The sequence below is a fragment of the Bombus huntii genome, chromosome 16 (genome assembly GCF_024542735.1).
Source record: "Bombus huntii isolate Logan2020A chromosome 16, iyBomHunt1.1, whole genome shotgun sequence".
In the NCBI taxonomy this organism is placed as follows: domain Eukaryota; kingdom Metazoa; phylum Arthropoda; class Insecta; order Hymenoptera; family Apidae; genus Bombus; species Bombus huntii.
Window position 1 is genome coordinate 6,120,819 of NC_066253.1, and position 15,846 is coordinate 6,136,664.

The 15,846-nt window shown below is 31.7% G+C and overlaps 1 protein-coding gene across 9 annotated transcripts in view; it reads right to left on the reverse strand.

Annotated features, from left to right (window-relative positions):
• LOC126874182 (hepatocyte nuclear factor 4-gamma) overlaps window positions 1–15,846 on the reverse strand; it is a 49,478-nt gene that overhangs the window by 22,140 nt on the left and 11,492 nt on the right. For 3 of the 9 annotated variants that reach the window (XM_050635905.1, XM_050635914.1, XM_050635911.1), the window contains exon 1: window positions 7,205–7,609. The exons of 1 other annotated variant lie outside the window; for it this stretch is intronic. In XM_050635905.1, coding sequence (XP_050491862.1) covers window positions 7,205–7,217 — 13 coding nt within the window. In that variant the 5' untranslated portion in view covers window positions 7,218–7,609. Of the gene's footprint in view, window positions 1–2,634; window positions 2,813–3,461; window positions 3,652–7,204; window positions 7,610–13,547; window positions 14,340–15,846 lie in introns of those variants that run through there. 5 more of the 9 variants (XM_050635912.1, XM_050635907.1, XM_050635901.1 and 2 more) reach the window with 4 other exon arrangements.

Here is a 15,846-nt window from a genome sequence, read left to right on the forward strand (position 1 = left end):
CGCGAAAAAATATTCTGTAACGAAGAAGATAAATTATAAGTCGGGTAAAGATAATTATGATTTAAGAAACAGATGATTTAAGATTGATATGCGATTCGGATAGAGTATGGAATTTTAGGAAACATTTTGTAGAATTTTATTGAACGATGTTTGAAAGAGAGCAAGGGTAACGTAACGTTTAATAACTTGATTTTTTAAACTGATTCATCGTTTAATTTTAATAATTACCGCTTGATGTACAACTGCAAATAATAAATTAGAAATAAGTGTGTGTATATTGTTATTGTTTAGAGGAAATATTTTCAAAATAATCAAAATAGTGATCGTTATGAGACTTTAAGTTTGGCTATTGAGAAGCCTTAAAACATTTCGTTTTGTATGTCTGATTTCAATGTTTTCTGTACTGTCTGAACAAAAATGAAGCAAGAAGCTCCTAGACATGATAACTTTTATTTTATTATGCTTAGAGTTTGTATAGAATCTGGCTCCATATATATAAAATTCTGCACTTTTGCTATTGAAACCTGGTTTTCATGATTTCCATTAATATTGTACTATAAAGTACCTGTACGAGTAGAAATCCAATGAAAATAATTTAAGTATAGGTAGTTTTCAAGTTACAAATAAAGAAGATAGTGAGAATGACAAAAGAGATCAGAATATTTGCATTAATTATAACGTTAAATACGTTTAAAGTAAACAAAACAAAATACTAATGAAGTTTAACTTTCTTCCGATTGTTGGGAACAGACGAGAGAAATTTTTCTTAATTTTTACTCTAATATTTAATCCTTCCACTGTGCTAAAAAATTACGTATAAACATATTCGACTGTACTTTTATTTCTGAACCCCCTTACACAAATAAACAAAAGCTATTGCTTGGAAAATATTTTGCAACTTATACGTAAGTTACTTAATTATCCGTTGACGTAGAGTTGTAAATAGGAATTTGTAGCCTATAATTACTGTTATCAGTTCACTGATATTATTATTTGAGAAACTTTATAAATAACAAGTTACTATCTTATCTTGTAATATATATATATATACAGGGTGGTTGGTAATTGGTGGTACAAACGGAAAGGGTGTGATTCTACGCGAAAAAAGAAGTCGAATATGTAGAATAAAAAAAATTTTTTTTTTTAATTTTTCCATCGAGACAACGATCTACAGTGAGGTGCGTTATAACGTACCGCACGCGTACCGAGCGAAAATTCAAAGTCGATTTTCTCGAAAACGAAGCCTCGAACGAAAAATGTTTATTCTATATTTTCGACTTCTTTTTTCGCGTAGAATCACCCCCTTTCCGTTTGTACCACCAGTTACCAACCACCCTGTATATACGTATATATATATATATATATATATATATATATATATATATATATATATATATATATATATATATATATATATATATATATATGTTTTTTAACGTAAAATTGTAAAATTTTAAATGAAGAGTGTACGATCTATACCCTGCAATTAATATTATTACTTGATAAATTTTATAAATTACAAGACCTCGTTATTCCAAAATTACGAAGCCAGAAAACATAAATATTTGATAGCTGTAACTTGTGATATATACGTAATTGCTTAATAAATTACTATGTAAGATTACGCAATACCAGCTTAGCCTGACAATGAAAATGTACAAAAAAAAAAAAAAAAAAAAAAAAAGAAAAAGAAAAAGAAAAAAGAAAAACGTGTTACCAGTGAAGATGAAAATCGGATCAAGGCTATGAAGTTTCACGTATTCACAAGCATCAACCAAGCGTCTCCGATTGAACTAATACGCTAATATCAACACGTTCTATTGATTATGTAAGTGGTAGCTAATTGCATTTACGTTCTCGAAGGATTATAATTGTAAATAGTCGCATTACACATAAGCACCTTTTTCCTTAACATTGTTATTTTACGTATAAGTAGCGATAAAAAGTTACATTTTTTCCGTCACAGCTACCTACTTCTTATAGCGATAATGCCAACGATTTCCATAGAAATGAATTAACTAATTCAAATTAGAAATTTTAATTTATCTGACCGCGTGTTGCATTTGTAGAGAAGCAGAAATAACTTGTATGAATTAATGCAAATTAAGAATTCTGTCACTTTTTTCAATAACCTTGTGACGTTATTTGTAAATTATACAGGATATCGCGGTATTTAACAGCCAAACTTTGTCTCGGATGACGTGATGTCCAAATATTAATAAGCGTCACTGGATCTCCTAAAAACTGTTTTGCATTTTATAATTATGATATAATATAATACGATATACATTAACTATGAGCCAGCACATCTTCATTCTAACTTAATTCTTTGTATCTGTTACACGTGCTTTTTTTTTTTTCAAGTTAGGAATCTTTCCATCTTGCTTTTAAATAATTTATGTCTACTTGTTCGATATATTCTTTTTTGCTCAAGTTTATGCTGACATTGATATAATAATGTAATTACTAACGCGTTATAAAAGAACATTTTTTCACTCATTTAACACTAAATTACGAGAAAAACACCGAGTATCGTTTAATTTCTTTCATAACTCGATTACGTGTTATTATTCCTCGTCAAATGTAAAACTACTTTTTCTCCAATGACGACAATTATGAGTGCCGGCTACTTACGACTCGAATCACGATTTATTTTCTCTTCTCACAACCGTAGATTGCTCGCGCGTGTTCTTTTTGACCTTTTCGTGGATTTATTGCAGATCTCTTTCTTTACTCGAAAACCTACGTGTGTAAGTGTTTCCCAGAGAAAATATTTGAAGATTTATGGAAGATTGATGGAATATTCGAAGACCTATTAAGAAAATAATTATTGTACAACACGTACGACAATACAAGTATCCAAATAATTTTTTATAATGTTGTCAATGTTTCATATTATCCAGATGTATCGTTAATATTCGATATTTTGGAAAAGAAATGTTATTTTCACAAATTCATTTATCACAGAGCTGTATCGTAAATAATTGCAAATTTCCAGAGAAATAAAAATTAAAGTAACATTAAAAAAAATATTGTTCGCAATCGTCGTTCTTCTATGTATTATTTTAATTTATGGATTTGATCATGGCTTGTCCGCGACTCACATAAAGCTCCATTTCGATGACACTTATCTCAACGACCTAGGTGACCAATTGAGTCGTCCGCAAAGTAAATATGAATTTCGAAAACATCGATGAATAGAGACAGTGGGACCCTTTTTGGACGAGGATAGAAAGAGACACAAGAGACTGTGTTCAAACAGAGGAACTAATTGTATATATGTATAGCGAGATTGGAGAGAAAGATACGTCGCGTGCGTGTCCTATTATATTACGTAAGGGAAATGAGCCAGTGGATTCTATCTTAGTGGTTAGACACCGTTTCCGATTGAGCTCGGGGAAATTTACCTGTTCGAACTTAAGAAAGATCTACTATATGTATAGTATTCTAAAAACACTAACCTCTAATATTGCAATGTGATCATTATCTGTATAATAAAATTTACCCCTTCTAAGCTGTATAATAATTGAGTTTATGACAAGACGAATTTCCGACATTTCTTTAGATTGCTTAATTATCAGTTAGAAGCGTCGTGTAGAAAGTGAAAGCAAGGATGACGATTACACACAGTGGTTAACCAACGAATATACGAAATTTCTGGCCATCGATTTTTCTTGGAGTTTAATGAAAGATTTCGGGCGCCATCTGTAAATGACAGTCAATGTAAATGCGCATGCGCAAAGATAACCCTATTAAATTCCTGATTGTATCTCTCGTTCCTCGTGATCTTTCTATTATAGAACAGCATGAAAATTTTGGTAGATAATAAGAGATTAAAATTATGGTGCCCGTTGACAACATAATTTGATTTGAAATAGATCTGGGTTTACTTTTGGGAAGGGAATAAAATTTCAATAATATTAGCAACGTCGAGAATTTAATTCTAACACGAAGATCATACGAAGATAGAAGTGGCTAACTTTTATTTTGTCAGTATAACAAAAGGCAGACCCGCTGCTTAAACGCTATAGAAGAATTCTTTTCATTCTATACACATTAAATCACTGTACATAAACCCTATCTGAATTTCAAATGTGCGATCACACTTTATAGGGTGGTTATATGTACAATGTAAACGATTAAATAGTATCGTTCAAAGCATCGACTAATGAAAATATTCTGAAATATAATAAAACGGAAGAATAATATATATTTCTAAAAATTCCTGTTTCTTTTCTCAAAGCTTTAAAGAATCCAATATGTCGAAAAATTTGAGAAATACCTTGATATACAACAAGGAAATGGCTCGATATTTCTAAAAAGTTCTCAAGTAAAGTTATTGGTACGTTAAACCACTAAGAAATTAAAAAGTCAATTACTTAGAAGTCGATACATTTATATTAAATACTTATCGGTATTTTCAGAAAAAATCCAAGTATTTCGAAATTCCGTAGAATAAAACGAAACATATCTTTTAAGACAATCCTATATAAAAATGTAAATGTTTTCATAGATTAAAAAGGCAAGGACGTACAATAGAAATAGAAGTACATAAAGTGGAAACGATCCGTCGTATTTTTCAGAGACACGTTTATACGACACGACGACGGACTAACAGTATTAATAATTAATGCGAGTTCTTCCGACTAAAAGCTTCTTTTACTTGTTAATTCGCAATTCCCCTTCCGTTTGTCCACTGAATATGGCATTAACATAAGCAAACGGAGAAACGCACGAAAATAACCCTCAAATAACTGAAACGTTTATCTTGACTTCACGAGTTGTGATTAGTGGTGGTGGTGGTGGTGGTGGTCCATGGAAAGGTTATGTCACTTTTCTTACAACAAACAGTTTGTATATATAGTCAATCGTTTTTTATATACATACATTCATTTTATGATTTTCAGGATTGCGGAGAGCACGAAACATCTTTATCTCATGATTATTGTCCTACTATTGCTTTTGTTTCAACCAAACAAAATATTTTTAATATTCTAAGAAAATTTTGCATTTTACACAATTTAAGAATAATTTACCCGTTGTAATCATTTTTAACAGTCACGTAAATTTCAACTGTTATAAACTTTATAAATCAATACATTCAAGCAGCCGAGTATCGTATGCGATCAGTACATACATATAAAAATAAGAAAATAGGACGCTTCAAATACTACTGCTTGAAGAATTAGGATAGGCAGTCAAGTAATATATCACAATATTTTGATATTATATTATAGCATGTTAGTATTGTAGTTTACGTTTATGTGCATATATATTGCACATATACAGGATGTCCGACCTAACTCTGTCACTCTTAATTACTCTTTTATTTGTCATGATACGAAAAAATTATTTCAGAGAAAAGTTGTACGGTACCGATGGGGTCATACTGTGCTTTTATCTATTTGACTTTGCCATGATATTGAAATTAGCTTCATTCTTCAAAACATTACAAACTCGTTATTTTCGCAGCATTCGAAATATGAATTATAAATATGAATTATAAATAAATATCGAAATATGAATTTTTAATTCGACGGAACAACATGGAGATTGCATAAAAAAATTTTAACGCCATCTTTACAGGACGCTCCAAGCTCAAATATGTCCTCCTATGTCCCAATTAATAAAAGGGAAAAGATTCGCGTGTATTTTAGAAGATTACTTGCCGAGATTTCATCGGTACCTGTTTCTTTCCGAAGATTATAAATCGTCCCGATTAACATAAACAACAAATTCCACGTGCTTAGTGACGACTAACAGATCACATAAAAAATGAAATTTTACGTTCACCCTACACTTGGCCAATCATGTGTGTCGAAAATTACATAATTTTTTCATTAGCTCATCAGTTTGTTCTTCTGCTGCTTTTACTTTCTGTTAAAAATAAGTTGTCGTCCTTACGAAATTCACAGAGAAAAGTATCATTAATTTCCCATTATATTTTTACTGTCATTACACAATTTTTAGCTCTTTACAAAGTTTCTTTAACAATTGATTTGGTATTTCTTTTAGCGCCTGGCTTTCCTTATTTCTGTTCATCGCTTCATTCGAGCTTTTTGGATAATTTCGTTTTATTTCACTAATTCTTGTTAATCAAAATTCTATTTTAAGAAGATCTCTAACCTAACCTCGTTAAATTAATGAACAAAACCGAAATCAAATCTTAAGTTTGATTTTAATTATTCTGACATAATGAATTTAAATTTGGTTTCGATAAGTTTTAACAAATTTTTAATTTACTAAATTAAATTAAACGATTTCAATATCTGATAAAGATAAAAATAATATATATACATATGTATAAAAACAACTATAAGAGTTAATATAAAAATGAATACAATTGTGTGTATATATATAAATAGAAACAACAATACAAAAACAAAGGCAGAATTTCGGTGAAAAGTGCATTTTGTCATAATTCAGTTTATTATAGAGATATTTTTCTACCAAAATGTTCTACGATATTTTTTGAACACATGCTACTGAATAAAATTGGTAAAGAATCAAGCAAACTAAATTACCAAATATGGGTGGGCGTGCATTGATTAATTACGCGACGTAGGTTGACCTACTCATCGGGTGTCTTGAAAATTTTCTACTTCTCACGAAACAAGTGCTCGATTTAGTCACATACACAATTATATAATAACGATAATCGATTCCACAAACATGACGCGTTATGCCAGGATACGTTATTACTATCATTTAACAAATGTAGAGTAATTATTATTAATTGTAGATTCTCAGAACAGGTCAGGTAATGGAATAATCCATGTAAATAAACGTTTAGATTTCTCTAAACTAAATTAGCTAATTAAGTAACTCTTAAATAAGTAACCATACAATTTTTTAACATCTCGTATAACAAACCCTTCGCAGCTTCCTTTATGCTATTCACAAATTCACATAACTAATAAACTTTATTATTTACCAAAATCCGCTCCCAAATAAAGAAGCACAAAATTTAAGGACACCCTATGTGATCAACCCTTCATCTATCACCTACGCGACTCAAAGAATCCCATAAAAAAAGAAAAAGAAAAGACACTGACTATATTCATTGTACTTCCTAAACATTTGAAAAGTAAATATAAAGTCCATAAAAACACATCATATCAAAAATAACAGTGGTTGGTATCATAAGTTAAAGAGTCCCGAAACCGGTTAAAAACATGGCGATCAACCAAGACAAAATATTTACCTGCCAGCCCCATTTCCGAAACAGCGGCGGACGTGGCCTCGCTATCAGACGTGTAGATCTTCGATCAATCGTGCACGAGTTCTTCCGATCTTTCTCGGAAAAAATTCCTCGCAGGTGGCCTCCATTATCGTTCTTATCACCGAGACAACGACAGTAGCCCTGGCAAATTACGTTACAGTATGACCGCGGCCTTTAATTACGTAATTTCTCGGCCATCGCACAATCGTTTGTCGATCGAAGAGGAAACACACTCTAACCTAAACCGTTCCGTACAGTGAGTCAGTGCAACGAACTAAGAGGGAGGTTTGAAACACGATGGAGCCGCAGCAAACAGGTAGCTAAAACGCCGTGATGATAACTTTCATTTGTTTCATGACAACGTCGCAAAGACGACTGCCTGGCAAGCAGCTGGCGCGTTTTGCGCTCGGCTCGTGGCTAGAGAGTGGGGATAACTCGAGTCTACCATAGGAATGAATATAGCACGAATCGCGGCGATAGTTAGAAATGAGGGGGGGGGGCGCTCGCTTCGAAGATTAGGAGTGGTGGGTGCTAGGCTGTTGGTAGATTAGGAGTAGGGGAAGGAGACAACGGGGTTAGAATTTGGCGCGTAAATGCAACGGGGGTTGGTTTTTTCTTATGAGAACTATTAATCTCTTTTATTTAGAGTTGTTATTTTAATATGTTATTTTGATAAGTTAAATATATTGATAAATTTAGCAACGAGGTTTGATTTCTATTTTATGACAACTGTTAATCCTTTTAGTTCCGAATATACCAGGATCCCATATAACACGGGAGATACATGAAATTATTGTCACGAGAATTGTGTAATTTAAATTTCTATTATGAAAATTACACATGTAATCCTACATAAAAGTTTAAAAACAAATTCTCTGGTTTTTTTTCCTAAAAGAATAAAAAGTTCGAACAGTGATTATTTATCACTCTTGGATATTTATATTATCATGCAATTATAATTATTATGTATGCAATTATTGTTGAACATCTATATTTTTATGAAGATTGTACAATGACTATTTCTTTTATTACATCAAATATCGAAGACTGACAGAAATTTTCGTTAAAACAATTGATCTTTTTCTACAGAAGAAAAGCAACAGAACTTTACAATCAACTTAATATCTAAATAATGTCCAACAATGATTTCACCAAGTACGTCCGACTCAAGGAATTTAAAGAGCATTTGAAACACGAGAGGCACATAGTGAAGAAGAATTATTACGAAACATTAGCGAGATGGAAGACGATGTCTCTCATCAGCGACTGGAGAGATACAAGAAGATGCTTTCTCTTTAGCTACGACCTTGATTGACCCTGAGTAACTATGGTCGCTGAATTCGTCGGAATGTGAATTACGTACATTCGTAGGTACACAAAAACGTACTGTTCTGTTTAAGGAAAAATCTCAGTGACCTTCATAACACTGTCTTGTACCACAACACGAGATCCAGGAAAAAGTTGAGTCGAATAACTGATTTTCTAAAACGTCTCAATTTTATCTTACTCTTTTGAATAATATTTGCATATACAGGGTGGTTGGTAACTGGTGGTACAAGCGGAAAGGGGGTGATTCTACGCGAAAAAAGAAGTCGAAAATATAGAATAAAAATTTTTCCTTTGAGGCTTTGTTTTCGAGAAAATCGACTTTGAATTTTCGCTCGGTACGCCTGCGGTACGTTATAACGGATCTCACTGTAGATCGTTGTCTCGATGGAAAAATTTAAAAAAAGAGAAAAAAAATTAAAAAATGTACTTATAGGAAATACCTAGTTTCCCATTTCATTTTTTATGTCAGATGCGGTTTGCATGTTTATATGATAACTTGCCATTGAAATAAGATAAATAATAGGTTATTATATTTTATGAGGATAACCTGAATAAGAGTAGATACTATACTATGTAATGAAAATATGCAAACAATACGTGAAAGAAAATGAATCTCGACTGCAATATTACATAAGTCGAAAATCGTAGGATATTGCATCACTGATCGCACGAAGGACATTCAAAATCGTCAAATAGCATTTTTGCTTGAAAGATCTTACGACAAGAGCAAAGAAATCTGAGGTCGAGTAACAGTCGATATACATGCGTGTATGTGCTGTAGTGATTCATAGCATAACACGAAATGCATATTTGTGCAATGAAAAATTCAGATTCTCTAGCTCATACGAAATTAAATTACAAATGAGTATTTAATAAATCGTTTAACCTTCTTATTTTATGTATTTTTTCGAAAGTTCAAACTGCAAATGTGCACAAAGTACACATAATGTGTATAAAGAAGTAAACACAGTATAACACTTGCTAAAGTGACGAATGAAACGAATCATGTAAGTTCTAGTATTTTAATTTTGTAATACATAATACACAAAAATTTAAAATTCCATAAACATCCACAATACACAATTAAAATTTCACCATAGAATCGAATGTTCGTTGGGCTTGCCTCAAAAAACGCCATTTTTGGTAGTAACTCTAACAGAAAACTAAATGTTAACTAACATTCCACCAAACATCGCAATATCGATATGCTCCATGTCACAAAATTAAAGAATCATTGAATGACCAAGAAACTGTCGATATCTTACCTCGGGGCGGGCACATTTTAACACTTTACTGACCGCTAGCGGTTCAATAGCATACGCACGTCCGACCGGCAGCATAGGCGCAGATTCTCCCTGGCGCTAGCTCTGTTTCGGTTTAGACTTTCCAATACCACTCTTTTCGTTCATCGCGAATGGTAAGTTTTTCAAATTGGTATAAAACTGCGGGAGCTTGCAAAGCAACGCAACTGACGCAACCGAGCAAAGTACCATAGTATTAAATAACAAATTACTGCTCAAATAATGAAAAAGATTCGGCGACAAAAGGTCGATTAATATGCTATCGGTCGGTAAGCGTCGGCGACAAAAAACTGATTAATTGGCTATCGGTCGGTAAAGTGTTAAAGGGTGAAGCCTCTACTTTCATTATGCTAGTTCAAAGTGTCCTACAAGTATATTACAAATTTATGACAGTTCAAACATCGACAATTTTTCGGTTAAAATCGAGCAATTCTTTAATTTTGCGGCATAATGTGTATCATTCGACTAAACTTCGTTTAAGTAATTACACTGGTAATGGAATTATAACATGAAACCGTTACGTGGATTATCCTGTATATTTTTCCTGCCGCCAGAAGCTGACTGGTACCCCTTGCCCAGCACATTTGCCAAATCAATTCTTCAATATCGATCATATATTTTGAACCAATGGATCTGCCGACTCGAGAAGTGCTATGTTTCCTCTTTGTCTATCGAATACTGTGAGAAGATGTAAAACAAGTTCGAAAAAGAGAACGGTGTCGCGAAACGAAGTTTAACTATTGTTCGATGTAATAAGAAACAACCGAGCGCGTAAGCTAATAGACTCAATGTCCAACGAGTACGCTTTCGATTAATCGGCACACGTGTTGTGCAGTAATCAGTAATCAAGAATGTAATCAAATTTTCAAGAACTCATTCCATCCAGATTGCTCAGTCTCTTTTAATAACAAAGGTTTCTTCGATTAATTGGCTTTTCCACGGTGGTATATTTCCATCCAAGGAAAGTGTAACGTGAGAGGGAGAGGAGAGAGGGAGAGGAGAGAGAGGGAGAGGGAGAGAGAGAGAGAGAGAGAGAGAGAGAGAGAGAGAGAGAGAGAGAAAGAAAGAACGAGGAAGAGAGAGGGAAGAACAGAGGGTTGAAGAGAGACAGAGGGAAGCGAAGAAAATGGTAACAAAGCCGGTGGCTGGTAAATGAGTCAGTTGATAAACAGAAAGGAACGAAGCAGTTTCTGCCGGAATGAGACAGCTGTAAATGAATCATTTTATGTGCTGGCCCGACTATCACGTTGCCAGGATGATAATTATGCTCGAACGAGAGAGTCTCACTATAAACATTTCGAAATTTTCGTTTACTTTTTGTTATTAATAAAACGATCTCATTTATTTTGCGTTACATATAAGATATACTATATAAAATTTTTTTTAGTGGCTATTAATTTTTTTAGTCATGCGTAATATTGCAATGGTAGCCAGATCTTTTCCAATCCAATATACATTGTTGAAGATGTTTAAGTCTATGAAATTTATCATGTACATTTACTTATTATTTAATATTACCTATATGCTACATAATATTTGGAAATCATCATTAGTGATTTTCATCAAATGTAAAAGAGCAAAACAAATTGTTTCAAAAATAAGTATTCTAATGTAAGGATTTACTTTGAGCAAAAAGGACTCGGTATTACGGCTTTTTATGACTCATCGTTTTTTCATCTTTTCCTTTTTTTCTTTTTGTTTTTTTGTCGATTAAAAAGAAAATACAGAATGGTGTTTTAATTTATAGCAATGACTCTATACCGTATGCCCATGCATTGTCGCCATTGTTTAAAAATGAAGTTAATAATAGCGCTTTTATTATGGAAATTTATTTAATTCTTTATTTAAATACGGGGATGGCTCGTAAATGCAAATGTTTGGTGACCTTCAAGTGGATTTACATCCTGTTTTTTCGATATTTTTCTTCAGATAGCACCGCACAATTTAAAGTAGATAAATAATAAATGAATTTTCATTACTTAAAAATTACTGAATCTTGTAAAAGAGTTATAATTCTGATTAGCCATTTTTAGTGGTATTTCGTTGCACAGAATTAATTAGATTGGTAAACAGTTTAAACTGTCCATTAAAATTTTTATGCACCTTAAATTTACCAAATTAATTTACCAAATTAACATAATTTCTATCTGATCGGTATTTCTTGTATTCTAAACATTTCTATCAAAAAATAAGAAATTATATATTATCCTTCTTCACTTATCTAAAAAGAAATCACTGTTAAATTTAAATAAAAAATAACTATACCGTGCGTGGTATTCGATTTCACTTTAATAATTTTACGATTATTTGTATTTACATTATTCCACATCTTTCAAAGAATCAAGGGAAATTTCGATGAAAAAATTCTTCCTTTCTTGTTGCGGAAACACGGCACGAGATTAACAATTAAAATTATCAGAAATTTTTTCCAGGAGAAATCGTTCGTTTTATTCAATTATTTATAAAAATAAAACGAAGTTTCTTGCTAATATCGTGTTTCCACTTTCAAAGAGAAAAAATGTTATTTGCCGTGGCAAAAAACGTGCTTAATCGCGATCCTTACAAAACTCTGGCAGATAATAATAGCAAATTAACTTTAATTAACTTCGATGTTACCACGAGTCTAATTAATTAAGACAACGTTTAAACAAAAAATTATACGGTTTTCTTATCCGGCTAAAAATTACTGCAGTCTTAAATCACACTAATAGATCGTTATTTAAACATCTGAAACATTGTAATTAATTGTAAATTATTGTTGAACAACTAGAAGCTGACTAATTGGTATTTTCTATTCAGTGCATTTAACTGAATGTTAATTGAACGACAATTTATTAAAATAATATTAAAAACGCTAAAATACATAGCAGATATTTTGTTATTTAAAATTGTTGAAATAGTGTTTGATTTCTATTAAAATTTTCTCTTTTATGAATTGTAATATTAAATTTTAAATGCTTTTTGCATAGATTTCTTTACATTGCTATACATTTGATTGACTGTAATTGTATTGTCAGCGTTTTACATATATCTTTTCATATTCTTTGCAAATCTTTTTCACGTGTACTATAATAATTTATTTGATTTTCATAGTCATAATAATGAGGCATTATAATGAGCGTGAAAAATGGTTGCAAATGCAAAATAGAATTTTTAAAAATAATATTCGATTTTTATTTAATACTATTAAATTTGAAGAAAATTTCTATGAATTATTATGTTTTATGGACATGATCTTTCATACATAAATATTAAATGTTCTATATTAAATGATTTTTGTTGTAACTTCGTTAGGTAGGTTTTATAATTAAAATATAATTCATTCTTTTCAATTTCTTTTATTTTTTACGATTATAATTATATAATTGTCCCTTACAGCAAAACTAATGACAGATGTGTGGTTATAATATCCAAAATGATACTATAAGCAGAATTAAATATTAATTATTCTATAAAATACTGAAATATATTTATATATCTTATTGCCATAAAGAATAGACTTTAACTGTATCTCATTCAGAACAATTTTTAGTTTGTTATTATTACTTATACCCCTAATACCTCTACTATATTATGCTTTTACTCCGATATAACCTCAAAATCAAACCAATTCTTATGTGGAATCGTCAGAGTAAATTATCCAATTTGCAGTCACTTCAATTATCGATAATTATCGATTCGCGTTATTGACTTACCAAGGACTTCGAAAAGATGCTCGTCGAACCGCATTTCGGCGTGTGTCCCCTTTAATTCAAACTGGCCGCGTAAAGGCAGCGTGGAAACGGTGTGTGCGCAAGCACACATTAACAACACAGCACAGACAATAACTATCTTCACGTGGCTGTCATACTTCTGTCACTATGTATACGGTCTTCATTCAAAACAACAATTTTACCAAATTATTGGACCATCGCGCACGGAGGTCGTTAAGCGACTGAGTGTCAAATTGTCAAACTATTGCTTTCGTCGTTCGCTAATGTGCGAATGGTGAGGGAAAGACGCGCGTGAGTGGGGATAGCGCGAATAGTGGTGAGGGCTATAGACGTGCGCTAACTAGCGAAATACGGGAAGAATACTTCCAAAGAAAGGGAAAAGCGTTTATTATTTGTTGGAACGATTCAACGAGGATATTGCATGTAACTAATTCAACGATACTATTTGTTCAACTGCTTGCTTGTTTACACTTTGCATTTGTTCACGAGTATGCCAACGTTTCTTAATCTTATTTGCGCTCGTGTAAGTGTAGAAATAAAGTTTGACAATTTTTAATGGACCGATCGTTAGATTCCGATGTTTACAATTAAACAGCGATATTTAGAGATATAAAAATGTACGCTATAATACGCAAAAATCTGAAGAATGTACGCAGTATGTAAGAATACACGAAGATCACATGAAATAAACGTGCTGAATAGATACCATATATTTGTTGAATTTACTGATTTTAATACCATTCGATGTGTGGAAACGAATATACAGGGTGGTTGATAACTGGCGATACAAGCGGAGAGGGGGTGATTCTACGCGAAAAAAGAAGTCGAAAATATAGAATAGAAAATTTTTTCTAATTTTTTTTTTTTTTTTTTTTTTTAATTTTTCCATCGAGACAACGATCTACAGTGAGATCCGTTATAACGTACCGCAGGCGTACCGAGCGAAAATTCAAAGTCGATTTTCTCGAAAACGAAGCCTCGAACGAAAAATGTTTATTCTATATTTTCGACTTCTTTTTTCGCGTAGAATCACCCCCTTTCCGTTTCTACCACCAGTTACCAACCACCCTGTATATTCACATAGACACGCGAATAAAGATTAACTAAATATTTATTCAATCGATTAAAACCACTATTCGATTAAAAAAGTGTATTTCTTAGTTATAAATAAATAGGAAGTATTCTTAAATCTTTGTTCTACTCATCTTGTAAACGTGCATAATTTATTTATATTAATCAGCTTCCTCATTCACTTTCAAACGTAATCCTATCCCGCACTCGACGATTCTACTCAATCAAGTGAGTGCATTTAGTATTGTACATACGAAAAATGTCAGTCGATCGATAGCATTGAAAATGAAAAGGATACTTAATCAAGGAATATGTATATCATTGAATAAACGCATAGTGGCTGCTATGAGAAAGTTGGTTTTTGGAACAATAACGAATAAACTTATTTTCACAAAAGGATTGTACTCGATAAGACAATTAGATAACATCGTATCTTAACAATCGGTTAATGATTGTTATCTATTACTTGCACAAATGACGATAAGTTAATCACTAAGATGAGAACAAATTATAAGTGATAATTTACTTGCGTCTGGAGAAATCCAATAAACAATTATTCAGATAAAATATTATATTGTTATAAGAAAGATATTTACTGAATAAGAAATAACATAAACAGATTAGTTTGAATTAAAAAGGCCGGTATAAATAACAAATGTTATTGTTAGTAATTAAAATAATTACGACATAACAAAGTATAATAATAGATAGATACTAAGTAAAATGATGGACATTTCTCTGAATACATATTCAATATATATTGACGCTAGTAATTTATTAACAATCTTTATAATGTTCTTATTGTATAAAAAAAAAATTTATCATAATGTATGATTATCTAATGCCGGAGAGAAAATTATTTCAACAAACTATAAGTACATGTACGTGTATAATTAATAATCCGATGTTTATAATTTTATTATTTCGAAATAGCGTTGCAATTTGAAAAAGATCGACGCGTGTAATTATAAATTGTTTCAATCTTAATATTTGATATCTAAGTAAGAAAAAGATATCGGCCGAGAAATGATAAAAAAAAAAAAATGCACAAAATTCTCCTATAAAGTGTCTTATCGTCATAGAGATATTAGTATTGTTACAGTCACGGAATCAAACTCGATAACAAAATTGTTGCTTACAATATACACCACATAATAATCCCTACTGTTACATTTATAATGTTCAAAGATAAAACATTAGGTCAACGTGT